Genomic DNA, 14,432 nt, shown 5'->3' on the forward strand with positions numbered 1-14,432 from the left:
ACAGATCATGATTTATGATAATTGGTTGAATAATCCTTATTCTTCATTCAAAGATATTTTAAAACTGTAATCATTTTGATTTTCTAATCATTGTGATATTCAGTACGCAGAGTTAAAGGATGACATTTGTTTATAGTGAGTATTTTTCAAGATCAATTAGGAAAACAATTTGAAATAAACTAACAAATAGTTCAAATTTGAACTACTTAATCATTGCAGTTACTTGTGAACTAAGTTTACCCAATACACATAGAATGATGGAATTTTTTGTTTTTTTATAATGACTTTAGCAGCAAGAATATCAAGCAAATTGGGGAGAGTGATGAAGATTTTATCAAAAAAATAAAATGTTTTTATTCTTTTTATTGGCAATTTAATTGTCTTATCAATATGTATTTTTTGGGTGCAATTATGAAATAAAATGTAAAATATGAAATAAAATGAAGTACATTAAGAACTATAAGTACATTTATAGTTATGAAAACTCTTTTTACACTTTTCATGGATGAGGGCTATTCCATTAAAATGTATGTGGGAGGGTAGGAAGGAACTTTCAAAATATCCCTACAACCAAGAATCATTTTTTAGATAATTTAAAAATTTGCATAATGGTAATAGATACATGCTGAAAAAAGACCCATGACCCACATTCAATAATTAAACTTCCCTTCCTACCCTCCCACATACATTTTAATGGAATAGCCCTGAAGTAGCTTGGATGGTCATGCAAAATGTGACATTCTTAAATTGTTAAGTGACATCATTGCCTAATATTTTTTACAATCTCATCTTGTCTTTGATCTTTTTTTTCTGTGGTTTGTTATGCTTGTTTCCATGGTAGAGCTTTCACTTTACAAACCATTTAAGTTATGGAGTTAAATATAATTTGTACTGAAAATTAGCTAATATAAATCAATCCTAGAAATGCCTTAATATTGAATTTCATCATAGCATAGGTCTCTTTATCAAGCAGGGCACATATGGACTTATTTTAACCAAGGATCTTCATCTTCCTTATTTCATTTTTTTTTTTTTTTTGTCTCATTTTTACATGTTTATTCTTATTTAAGTGATCCACATTCAGGATTGGCCTACAATGATGTATGTTTAGGGAGAACAAGGAGAGATTGTATTGAGATGAGATGGACCAGACTTTCATTTGATCCATATATTACACTTGTTAAAATTCTAACTGATGGTGTACCAATCTGGATTAAAATCAGAGCAATCAATAAAGGTAAGTTATTAATATAATAATTACGTTTTCCCCTTCAAAGTAATAATTAATGAAAAAAATTATAATTATACTCCCGCTTTAAAAAAGGGGAAGTATACCGTTTAACCTCTGTCTGTCCATCCATCCTTCAGCTCGTCCGTCTGTCCCATGAATATTTGTTGCATCTTTCTCAGGAACTGCATTACAAGTATTTCTGAAATTTGGTTTCAGAGGTTATATAAGTCAGCTATACTGTGTGAATGCATTTTCAGATTCATCTCTTAACAACTTCCTGTTTACCGTCAAGTATTTGGGCTGGGGGTATCATCAGTGAGCAGTAGCTCGCAGTTTCAATTGTTTAAAATATATTTTCATAAAAAGGTATAATTTTCAAAAATTTCTTTTTAAGATCAAAGCCAGTTTTCATATGTCACAAATAATTCCAAAATTGCAAAAAGAAAACTGGAAATAATTTTGTAATAAAGATGAAAGAACACTAGAAAATAAGCTTATAAGATTAATTTACTTGAAAAAAAAACTGTCACCTGAAACTATTGTAATGAAACACAAGATATAATGCATGCTAATCGTGCTGCTTGTGCATGTTGTGTTCAACTAAATTGTCTCAAAAACTTGAATATATTGTTGAAATTCTTAGTATATTGTTATACCATTATAAATATTAGCTTTTACAGAAAAAATAATTATTGTTACAGTTGACTTGCGTACAATTGTTGTTGCTGATTCAGCAATTATTGTGGACAAAACTGCGCCCTATGCTGGAGCTGTGATGGATGGACCTTTTCATGGTGAAGACTTATTATACACAAAGTATTCAGATAGAGTAAGTGAATGGAATTTATACAGTACTAATGCATACTTGCCAACCTCTGACAATGAGAAATCATGTCATGACATGACATGAAATGTCAAAAAGCGTGTGAAAACGACTTTTTTATATGAACAATATTCATAATTTCACATTATCATTATTATACAAATTTGTTAATATATAATAAAAACAATATTCTAGAGTAAACTTTTATTGTATTCAACAGTGGTCTGTTTTGCTGCTTTTAAAGCAACACCCTAGGCTTAGGCACATATTCAAAAAACTGCCAGTTTGATTACATTTACTTGATAACAAGTCACACAATATATCATTGTCGAGTTCTGATCTGAATTCAGTGTAGATTTCTTTATAATTGAAAATGTTCTCTCACAGTCAGAATTGATATTTGGCTGAACTTAAATAGCTTGATCAAGTGTCATAACGTTTTTTTGCCATCTAAAATGTCATCTTCATGTATTATCTTTGCCATTGCTCCCAACGAACTATATATGTTGCTATTGTCTCTGAGGCTATTGTCTGGTCAAAACTGGGTAGTTCATCAGAAGACAGCTGGTACTTTGAGAACTGATCCAACAGTTCCTTGATATTTCAATCCCCTTTGGCCTGTGGGAATCTGTTGGCTAGATTTGAAACTGAAAAAGAAAAGTATTTTATTATTTGATTACCATTAGCACGTTAAATGCTTAATCAAATCGCTACATTGTAGTTCTCCTCTGTATTGTTATGATTGAACATAGGGTGCACAATGCGTTACTTGTCTCTCGATAATTTAAACTTGAACTCCCAAATATAATTTGTAAATCTTGAAATTTATCTTGGTACGTACACATCGTTTTCGCTTAGCAATCGGCTCTTTAGACGACGGTACAGGTCCTGAAAGCAAACTATTTCTGTCGACATTTCCCACCCCCAAGGGTGACTGGGGAATAGAAATATGGTCACCATTGGTCTTCCTCCGACCGGCGGTAAAACCCTCGCTAAAGTGGGGCGTCCGTTTGGCTGTGGGGGATGTACAAGTTCGCAGTCACGTCCGGTCAGAATGGAGACGTTAAATCCGATGCCTCTTGTAAAGAGAGTGCCATGCTCTTTGCACGTTAAGAACCATTGCAACAACTCTTTGAGGGGTCTGTAGGTGGCCTGTTGCAAGACTAAATTTCTGTCCTTATCCAATATACCCTAATTTTCCCGTGGCAGTCAAAATTTCCCCGACCTTCATCCCGGACGGCCTCTATTTCAGGACCTACCTATTGTATTTATTGTTAACTTGTTCTCGTCCTGAACATGCATGAAATATTTGCCACTGGACGTTAAGCAACCAACAATCAATCAATCAATCATTGACAATTCCTTAAAGTAAATTTGAAAGAAAGAAAGTCACAAAATTGTAAAAACTAATCTCAAACTATTTACTTTAAGGGCTTTTGCTGTTCGTCTATACAGAAAAATAAACAATGGCGACGATACAATTACTTCGAAATTTTCGGTATTTTTTGTCTAATAATAAAAAAACCGGAGAATCGCGATATCACTAACGACCAAAAAATCAAAAGAACGAAAAAGCGTGTAATTGGGTGTAAAGTGGCGAAAGCGTGTACACTCCATGTGACAAAATCCTCGTGTGTAAACCGTTGAAAAGCGTTGGCAACTATGTACTAATGGGGTGGGGGTAATTACAACATATGAGGTAATTAAAAGTGTGAAATTTTTTTTTGGTTTTATGAATTTAAAAAAAGGATTCCTCTTGAATATACACTACAAGAACATTCTTTGTTTCGCTTGTATATTCTTTTATTATGTTTCACTATTATGTATTTATTATTTATTTGATTGTGGTATAGATGATTTTTTTTTTTTTAAGTGAAGACGCATTTGCAAAATAAAACCCACCATACATATAAATTGTTTATTTATGTTTCAGATATGTGCCAATTGGTTACATTTCTATGACCCAGAGTCTGGTATTGGATTGTATTTGGTCAGTGTTAGTTCTGTCAAACAGATAAATGTAACAGACATTGCTAACTTGACAGAGTACAGCAGGACAACACATGAAGCTTGTGTAGAGCTAACTCCTGAAAATTATCTAGAACATGGACATACTTACTTCACCACAGTGTGGGCATTTAATGGTGCTATTAATCAGAAAAATGTGTCCGCTATTTCAAATGGAGGTAACCGCAAAATGTAAAAATATATTGACTCTTTTTCTAAATGGTGCATATTTATTATATATCTACTAAGTTGGAACAAGTATCATTTTTTTATTGCGAAAAATTATACAGAACTGCAAGAAACATAATAATTATTTAATTGCACTCAATATGTATCTTTAGTACATTTATTTTGAGCTTACCTGACAAATATCTAAAGATTCATGCCTGGAGAAAACTCTTAACAAACCTTAAAAAGATGTAGGAGACATAGAGGTGGTATTTCAATTTAGTTAGTAGCAGGGCTTCCAAAACGGTCATATATTCCGGACATTTGTATAATGTCCGGTAAAAGTCCGGCTGGACAAAGCATGAAACGGTCATCTACTTTTTAGTTTTCAAGGCTTTAAAAGACGGTCATTTTAACATAATTAGCGATCTTTTTGACCCAACCTTTTGCCTTTAACAGCCACACATTTCCGGTCATAAAAGTGACATGATCATTAAGTACTATCAAAACAACCCCTTCTTTAATACCTTCTCATTTTAATCAAGGCTAATTAGTTGTCAAACAGCTGAAATTTACCTGTTCAGGTGACAGGTAAACTATTTTGAACCGGACATTGATTGGTCTATTCAAAGTTATTTTCTTACATTTCAGCAGTTTGCATCTAATTAATTTAGTAAAAAAGATTTAAATTATCAGAAATCATTTACAAATATGATTTGATGGAAAAATTAAAAAGACGAAAATGAAAAATCGTCATAACCATGTTGTTTGAACCAGAGACATGTCTCTGTTTGAACTAGTACACGTGTGCGCATGTGCGCAGGTGTGAAATTTAATTATGCACCCTAATTTCTTCAAAAAATGCTAAATTGTCATTGATACCTTTATCTCACATTAGTTTCGAATATTTTCTTGAAGAAATAACGTAGAAAGAGCTACTTACACTCATTCATGCTTTGCAAATGTACACGGAATTTACATCCATGGTCCATGTTTTACCATTGTCAAGATAACATCCGGTATTAGATTTAAAAATGAAAGTAAAGTTTTTGACAACGTTATTTTGCACAAATAAAGAGTCTACGGCAGATATAAGTACGCTGATGTTGCACATTTCGAATGATGCACTGCCAATTTAACAGTATACATCAGAACTTCGAATTTGAATCAAAGAAAGTTTAATATCGTTTTTTTTTTTAATGTCAATGGCCAACTCGGCATCTGATTACCATAATTGCCTTTTGTTTATTTAGTCTAAAGGGATTAAAATCGGGATAATATATAAAATGTCCGGCTGGCTATAATTTTGGAAGCCCTGGTTAGTAGTTAGGTATATTTGTTAGAAACAGTTCATCAATTGGGCAACTATATTTGGTATCTGAATTCATAGTTTTTGTGCATCAGACAAGTGCCCTTTTTTTTTTTTTTTTTTCTTTTACCTCAAAACTGATTTCATTATCACTGACCTGTCAAAACATTGCTGTATTGGTACTTGAACAGATTGCTGTTTTATCAACTTAGACATCATTGTATGAATCTTGTATTCATTGCAAATTCATGTCTGATCGATTTTACAGTGACTGTAGATTTAACAGAGCCAGTTTCTGGTCATGTTATTGATGGAAACAAGACAGATTTTGAAGATATCCAGTTCTCTGGTAATGCAGCTAAAGTGGAGGTTCAATGGAGAGATTATTATGATCCTGAATCAACTATTAGACAGTATGATGTGCAAGTTCAAGTAGCACTGTATGTTTATTTCATTTTTTTTTATAGGACATGGAAAATCATCAAGGTTAAATATTAAAAGAATTGTTGTATTTTTTTACTATGAACATTGATAAATTATTTTATCTGTTTTTCTGTATTTTAAACTGGTTTTATTTCTTTTGTTTGTGGGAGAAAAGGTAAAATAACAAAAATACTGAACTCCAAGGAAAATTCTAAACGAAAAGTCCCTAAGCAATTATACTCTTTGAGTTTGTGAGTTAACAGGCATGTGAACTGACCCAGTTGTAGTAAAAATATATGACATGATTTCTGTGTGCACATCACTTTTGATATGAATCAGAAAGTCAATCATCACAACAATTTTTAGTAGGAACATCATTATATCACTGACAGCATTTTATATAAAGCAATGAGTTGAAAGGACCTTGTTCACTTTCGTCAAAAATTAACCATGAATAAGTTCATCATCAAATGTGAATAAAGGCTACAGTCTGGTTCTGAAATGGGTCTATTTCAAAACCCGAAAGCCTTAGTGCTAATTAAATTAATCTCTTCATAAGAGTATGTTATAATGTCCAAGGCTAGCAGATTTTTGACCAAAATAAAATGCTTAAACCTGATGATTTTGTGCAATATTTTAATCTCAAAGCTTTAGAAAAACTTTGGCTGCCACCTACTGTCCAAAATTTTCTGTTTCCAAAATGTTTATATTGAATCCCTAGACAAAATTTTCTGGATCAGGGGTTTTTGCCAGAGTTGTCTATGCAAAAAAATGTGTTATAAATTATAGAAAATTGGTCTGATGTTCCAACATAAATAATGCATAATTAAGGGGTTGCAACTTTGCAATTTATAATGTAATATGGATTAAATAATTTTTTATAGTACTAGTCTAGTTATATTACAACTACGCAAAATTTGTAGTATTTTTGGCCAGATTAAAAAATCATAAAAACCTTAGGGACAATTTGAACTTAAAGTGAACCTTTTCCATTTTCACCTGTTGCTTAGTTTGCATGACTTATTCTTAAACTGCAATTTAGAAAAAGTGTTCAGCCAATACATATTCTGAAAGGCAAAAGTTATTGTGTTGAAAGCATTTCTTTAAGAAATATGTTTTTGTCTCGCATAGGTATTACTATCCGGCGGCGGCGTAAATTATTTGTATAAAGCTTTATATTTCAGAAGGTGGAAGACCTGTATGCTTCATACGTTGTATGCAGATACCTTATTGTTGTGAAGTCCGTCTGTCATATGCCTATTGTCTTGGACCTCATTTTCATGGTTCAGTGACTGCTTGAAAAAAAATTACAGTTTTTTTGTCATGTGAATTTCTCACTTATTATGAGTAGGATAACTATATTTGGTATATGGGTTCCTTGCAACGTCTACATGTCAGTCAGACAGTGTTAACCTGACCTTGATCTCAATTCATGGATCAGTGATCAAGGTTAAAGTTACGTGATTAAGTCTGTTTCTCAGATACTACAAGCAGCAGGTCAACTATATGTGGTGTATGGAATGATTGTAAGGGGTACATGTCAGACTGGCAGGTTTCATCTGACCTTGACCTCATTTTCATGGTTCATTGGTCATTGTTAATTTTGTGTGTTTTGGTCTGTTGTTCAAGTACTGTAAGCAATAGGTCAACTATATTTGGTGTATGGAATGATTGTAAGGTGTACATGTCTGTCTAGCTGGTGTCCTCTGACCTTGACCTCATTTCCATGGTTCATTGGTTAACATTAAAGTTTTGTATTTTTGTCTGTTTTTTCGATTACTATAAGTAATGGGTCAACTATATTTGGTGTATGGAATAATTGTAAGGTGTACATGTCTGTGTGACAGTTTTTATCTGACCTTGACATCATTAATTGTCATGGATCTTTAAGAATGTTAAGTTTATGTGATACTTGTAGTAGAACCTTTATCTTTAAGACTTTCAACATAAAATCAATGGTCAGTAAAACAGGCGAGATATTTCAGCGTGTGCACTCTTGTTTATCATTTACAAAGTATTCACTTGTATTTATTTTTTTCAGAAATTTAACAGACAACTACAATATCATAAGAAATTTTGTGCCATTTTCTAACACAACAGACAGTGTAAAATGGTTGAATTTTCAATTTCAACATAAAGATAAAGTAAGAATTGACCTTCGTACTACAAATGGAGCTCACAACTCTATAATCACCTCGACTGATGGCTATGTTGTAGATATTACACCACCAAAGCTATTGCATCTAGGAGACGGATTTGTACAACATAAAGATCTAGAATTCCAGGTCAGATTGTTCTTTATTTCAACATGAAGTATGAGAAGTAAAATAAAGTGGCAATATTTTCTTTTTTCTTATTATTCTGCAATAGTTGTCTAATAAATCTTGTTTGTTCTTCATCTGCTATTTATTGTTAACTTTTAAAACCTAGATTCTGAAAATTCAGACTCTTGATACTCATCTGAACATTAATACTACTTAATTGTGTGAAAAGCCACTGAAAATTCAATGCTGGACATAATATGTGTTGACACTTATAGAATACTGCACTATGTACATTTAATAAACTATAGTGGTTAAGCAACAGAAATTGTTACTCCATAAAGGACCATTTTACTGACTTCTGATTTTTCAGACAATTTCAGTATGCAAATGGCACCTGCATCTGCTGTGTATACATAAAGTTAAGTGTCCATATTGTTATAATAATTGGATAGTGAAATAGTAATTTGTAACAAGAATTTTTTCTTTATATTTATACAGTCAGATGCCAAAGGTCTTTCATGTAATTTCATGTTTATTGATGAAGAGTCTGGTTTAGACCATTTCCAAATACAGATTTACAGACAACATCAAAGTATTAGATCTCAAATTGTTCCAGGTAAATTGTGATTTTTACTTTTTATTATTTCAATACAAGTTATGCATTTACATACCAATATGTAGTTGCAGAAGATCCAAAAATTTAAGTTGAAGATGACTGTCACAAATAAATACTCTCATACTGTCTAAACTTGTATAAGATGAAAACTTGTATCTCAAACATTGTTAAAAAAAAGTTGAAGATACCAAGGGCACATTTAAAACTCATAAGTCGAGGACAAACTGATAACCTGATGCGAAAAAAAATCCCCCAAAACAATGAAGACAAACAAGTTTACAAAACACTATACAGAAAACTAAAGACTGAGCTTAACAAACCCCACCAAACTGCAGGGTAGATATCATTTGCTCTGGAAGTGTAAGCAGATCCTGCTTCATGTGTTGCACTGGAAATAAACACTAAAATGCAATTTAAATCGATTTGCATGTTTTACCTTTAAAATTATATTTAAACATGTGAATTATGCAAGGTTGTTTTCAAATTCTGGCTCATTTATTTAAATAATACTTGAATGAACACCAATAAGATAGCAATTCACACATTTTAAACAAAGACACATGTTTACTTTTAATATTTAGCAACTCGAAACGATTGGATACAGCTTGATGATGAGACCATACATGAATTCACTGACTCCAGTCTAGATTTACTACAAGGTGCAATATACAGTATAAGAATAGGAGCTGTCAATAGAGCCGGATTTGTGGCAGCTTTTGAAACAAATGGTGTAAAAATAGACAGAACTCCTCCAATTGTAAGGAATTCAGATTTAAAAATAAAATTATTGGATAAGGGCTTATTTATTTTTTTTTATTTAAAAAAGTTTACACTGTTGCCACGAGTGCATTTAATGGGATATGACATTATTGATATAAAAAATTAGGCTTTTAACTACTGATTTCTGTGCCATTTCTAGCAGGTGTTTTTTTCTTCTTTTTTTTTGAGAAAAATTAAGTACTATTTATTTTCTTGACTTCATTGTTCAAAAACAGGGAAGTGAAACACTTGTAAAAACTAACTGAATTTAATTTCTGTTGAGGTGAAATAACCAAATAACTGATTCTTTATCCCACAGAAACAATGGGGCGGAGAACTTGTAAATTTCTGCATAATTAATTCACTTTTTAAAAAAAAGATAGGCCTGGATGGCCTGGGTTTTATTACTTCAACTACTGTTTTACTACCCTGTCAACACTGAGGTTATGAGTTCTAATCCAACATGTGGTAAGTGCACTCAACTCCAACAAGGATTGTCAGTTTTCCTGCTGAAGGTCATGGTTCTCTCCTGGCACTCTGGCTTCCTGGATCAATGAAAATTGACCACCAGGTAACAGCCAATAGTTCTAAAAGTGGCGTTAAACACTAATCAATGAATCAATCACCATTAAAAAACCATATGAAAAGTATACATTTTTAAGCTATTTCTTTTGGTATATTATCTGATAATGGTTGATCTATTTCTTGACTTCTTGTAAACTTGTAGAAATTTTATTAACAGGTTAACTGGCTTCATGTGAACACTTTGTCTGATGATGAAGAAGAAATTGTAGATGACTATGTGTGGCAAGCTGATACAAGTGGTATAAAGGCGACATGGCAAGCTTTAGATCATCAGTCAGGAATTATCAGTTTCAAAATAGCTGTTGGAACAACACCAGGTAATTTATAAAACTATTGTATATTTGCTGCTCAAATGTGTAGTGTTTCTAGGCTATTATCAAAAGATTATACTTGTGAGTTTGTTCACTTAAACGTTAGAATTTTTTACCAAATGAATATTGACTCTTATTTAGACAACTCAAAACCTTGAATGCAGTAACAGCTGATTTTCAGAAAGTAAAAGAGTTTGCATTAAGTAGTGTTATACTTTATAAATACTACTGCAATGCATGTATACATTTTTATTTTTATACCCCCGCTTTAAAAATGTATACTGTTTTATCTCGATCTGTCTGTCCGTCCATCCATTCATCAGTCCATCCGTCAGTCCGAACGTCCCATAAATATATTTCGTCGCATCTTTCTCAGGAACTACATTACAAGGATTTCTGAAATTTGGTATCAGGGTTTATATAAGTCAGCTATACCGTGTGATGTGTTTTCAGATTCATCACTCAACAACTTCTTGTTTACCTTATACTTTTAGCGGGGCAGGGGTATCATTAGTGAGCAGTAGCCCACAGATTCACTTGTTATTTTTATTTTATTCAACCTCAAAATGTTGGTTTATTATTAAATCTATGTATATAATTTCTTGTTATAAGGTGGAATTGAAGTGAAGTCATGGACAGATATAGGATTAAAGAAAGATACATATATAGATGGATTGTCACTAGTAGTAAGTGATATTGACACCAAGACCCCAGTATATTATGTCAGTTTAGTGGCAATAAATGGAGCAGGCCTGGAGAGTTCACCAGTGGTGTCTTCACCTATAGTGGTAGTTGAATCGGATAGACCAGGTATTAATGGATGACAAAATAATGTTTGATATTTATATTATAGTAAATCTTATTAACTGAGAGTGTGACCCTGCACTGCAATAATACAAAAACAATCATATTATACAATATTGAGTTGGATAATTTCCAAAGGCAGTTTTAAAATCCTGTAAGTGAACAATTTTAATTTCACCAGATTTAGTATTGTGTCATGTTCACTCAAATGATAATTACCATTACAAATTTTGCTGATAAAAATTTAACAATTCTGTAGTTTAGGATATGATGACCAATTTTAACTTTATTTAATAGTATTTTGATCTTTTCCCAAAAAGCTTCAAAGTATTGACATTCCAGAAAAAAATGTTTATAATCTTCTGTTTCATTACATAAGTCACATTTACTGTCTTCTTTTATCTTCCATTGAAAGAGCAGTTGTTTACAAGGAAGGATATGATGCAACAATTTCCATTTAAATAGTTTTAATCTGTTATCTTTTAAATAAGTAAATACAAAATTTAGCATTGATTTAATTGGGATTAAAGAATCTAAATTTAGTACACGTTTCCATTTTAAGAAACCTAGAGGTATGTCTTCATTTCTACTATTAATGTGTGTGTATATCTGTTTTGTTTCCATTGCTTGTAAATTTGTTATCTTATTTTTTTCTTTTGTCTTAATACAAAGGTTAAGTTTATTTTTTACTTTTGATTTTATTGATTGATCTGATTTAAGTGTCTTGAGCCATTCATTTGGTATAGCATATTTAATTTTTGAAATTTCAAACATTAAATTGGATTTTGAGGGTATTTTATTAGATATTATATCTTGAGAGATGTTACCATTCTGGTCAATAATATCATTAACATACATAATACCTTCTTTTATCCATTTTATAAAAACTAAACACTTTCCTTGAAACTTTATCATTTTATTTCCCCATAAGATTTGTTGTCTAATGTTTTTAAAATTCATCGTGAGTTTGGTGTTATTTAAATTTTGTACTTTGAACCAGGATTTTACAATTTCTAAGTAGAATTTTGGTAAAGTTTTATGTAGGTTTTGTATGGAGTAAATGTTATCTGGATTCATGTAAAGTAACATGAAATTAGCACCAAATTTATTAAAGTAAAATGTCGGAATCACTTTCCAGTTAGCAAAATTATCTGCAGTTAGTCTTTTAATCCATGCTATTTGTAGTGCAGTTATATAATTGTCTATATCTGTCATCTTAAGACCTCCATCAGTAGTATCTTTGCTTAATATGGTTAAATTGGTCATCATATCCTAAACTACAGAAATCTCATAGTAGGATATAAAATCTGTGACATCAATTATTATGACATAAATCTTTTGGTAACACTCATTACATTTTCCATCCACAAGTGTACTCACATTTCAAATTATAAAACTACAAATCTTGATGTATATGCCATGTTCAAAAAAGATTTTTTGAACTATTAAAATATTTCGACACTAACAGGAGTTAAACATGGTAACATTTTGAAAGAAATAAGCTTGTACATATAATTATTATTTTATGAATATATGTTATATGCTATATTTATTCAGCAATACATGTGTCTCACCATTATTTAATCTTTAGACCACGTGTTGTGGACTTCGTCATGATCATGATCAGTGATAAAACATTAAACCCCAATCATCCTAAAAGCATCCTTACTTTTATTTAAATCACATATTCACAAATAACTAAACTGATATAAACACATCAATTCGCAGCCAAGTATGTATACCTACATAATTAATAATAAGTACAAGCAGCTTCGCCAGTTAGCTTGCCTCCATCGTATGATCGTTGATCAACAGGTCATGACCAGGTCAACTAACATATACAGAGTCAAAGCGGTCCACGATTGTAATTTTTCCGGAAATTAATTTCTGAAGTAATCTGTTGTATTGATACATAGAATGTAAATCTAACAATTTATTATTATTAATGTACTGAGCAATCTCCCTGTTTGTTTAGTAAAACTAATCCTACAGGGGTGCCCTGTCAAATGCTGTAGACATGGTATTCATTATAACAGCAATAGTGCAATAAATCAGATTTTAGATAAAAAAAAAAAAAAAAAAAAAAAAAAATTTAACAAGGGAAAGGTAGATATATCATGAAACTAGCTTATTTCAAAACATGTTCATGAACATGTCTCAGTCAGGAACATTGTCATTGATAGTTTCTGATTCCAGCAAATTTTAGATTGTATGATACCTGCCTCATTATTACCTTTCTAAAACATTCAGATTTTTCTGTAAAATGTCAGGGCCTCCGTGGCATAGTGGTCTAAGTAGTTCATCTACAGTTATTACTAGCTTTCAGCTCTTTTTTTTTCTGCTGGTGGTGAGGTGTGTTTGATGTCTATCTTAATTGAAAAGGATTGCCAGTTTTCCTGCTGAAGGTTTTTGGTTTTCTCTAGGCACTCCAGCTTCCTCTACCAGTAAAAACTGGCCACCAAGATATAGCGAAGATGCTAAAAAAGTTTGTGTTAAACAAAAAAAAACAAACTATAAAATGTCAGCTGTGTATCAAACATATTTCGAGGGTACATACTTACTTTGTTTTGTTATTGACAGTACAGATGGAACAGACCATGATCCTGTATCTGACATCGGAGTTAACTTTGATTATCAGTTAGATATTTCCACCCTCAGTGTAGTGTACAGAGTTTGCCCTTTACTTTGTTTTGTAGGCATAGTTATTGACGGTACAGATGGAACAGACCATGATCCTGTATTTGACATTGGTGTTGACATGGATTACCAGTCTGACATTTCTACCCTCAGCGTACAGTACACAGGCTTTGAGAGCCATCTCCATGGTGTCATGGACTATGAATGGGCTGTAGGAACAACTCCAGGTGGACAAGATGTCACCACATTTTCATCTGATGGAATTTTACATGTTGAAGAGCAAACTATTGCTGGAGATGGTAGGATACTATTTGCAATAAATAGAATTTAAAGAAATATGGCTAATGAAAAAACTAGAAAAAACTTATGATAATCTTGAACTTGGAAAAGTACCTTCTTTATGAATTTTTTAATAGATTATAGAACACACCCGCGACATTGCGGGTCTGTTACTGAATTAAAGAATCTATGCTGTATTCCTATTGTCATCTGATA

General features: G+C 32.0%; 1 protein-coding gene across 1 annotated transcript in view; it reads left to right on the forward strand.

Annotated features, from left to right (window-relative positions):
• The window catches only part of LOC127720043 (uncharacterized), a 133,790-nt gene that overhangs the window by 28,053 nt on the left and 91,305 nt on the right, over positions 1-14,432 (forward strand). The window contains exons 17-26 of the mRNA XM_052226449.1: positions 1,071-1,237; positions 1,933-2,060; positions 3,988-4,240; positions 5,807-5,978; positions 8,003-8,246; positions 8,724-8,841; positions 9,423-9,598; positions 10,343-10,502; positions 11,109-11,306; positions 13,997-14,236. Coding sequence (XP_052082409.1) covers positions 1,071-1,237; positions 1,933-2,060; positions 3,988-4,240; positions 5,807-5,978; positions 8,003-8,246; positions 8,724-8,841; positions 9,423-9,598; positions 10,343-10,502; positions 11,109-11,306; positions 13,997-14,236 — 1,856 coding nt within the window. The remainder of the gene's footprint in view (positions 1-1,070; positions 1,238-1,932; positions 2,061-3,987; positions 4,241-5,806; positions 5,979-8,002; positions 8,247-8,723; positions 8,842-9,422; positions 9,599-10,342; positions 10,503-11,108; positions 11,307-13,996; positions 14,237-14,432) is intronic.

The sequence above is a fragment of the Mytilus californianus genome, unplaced genomic scaffold, assembly GCF_021869535.1.
Source record: "Mytilus californianus isolate M0D057914Y unplaced genomic scaffold, xbMytCali1.0.p SCAF_11, whole genome shotgun sequence".
NCBI lineage: Eukaryota > Metazoa > Mollusca > Bivalvia > Mytilida > Mytilidae > Mytilus > Mytilus californianus.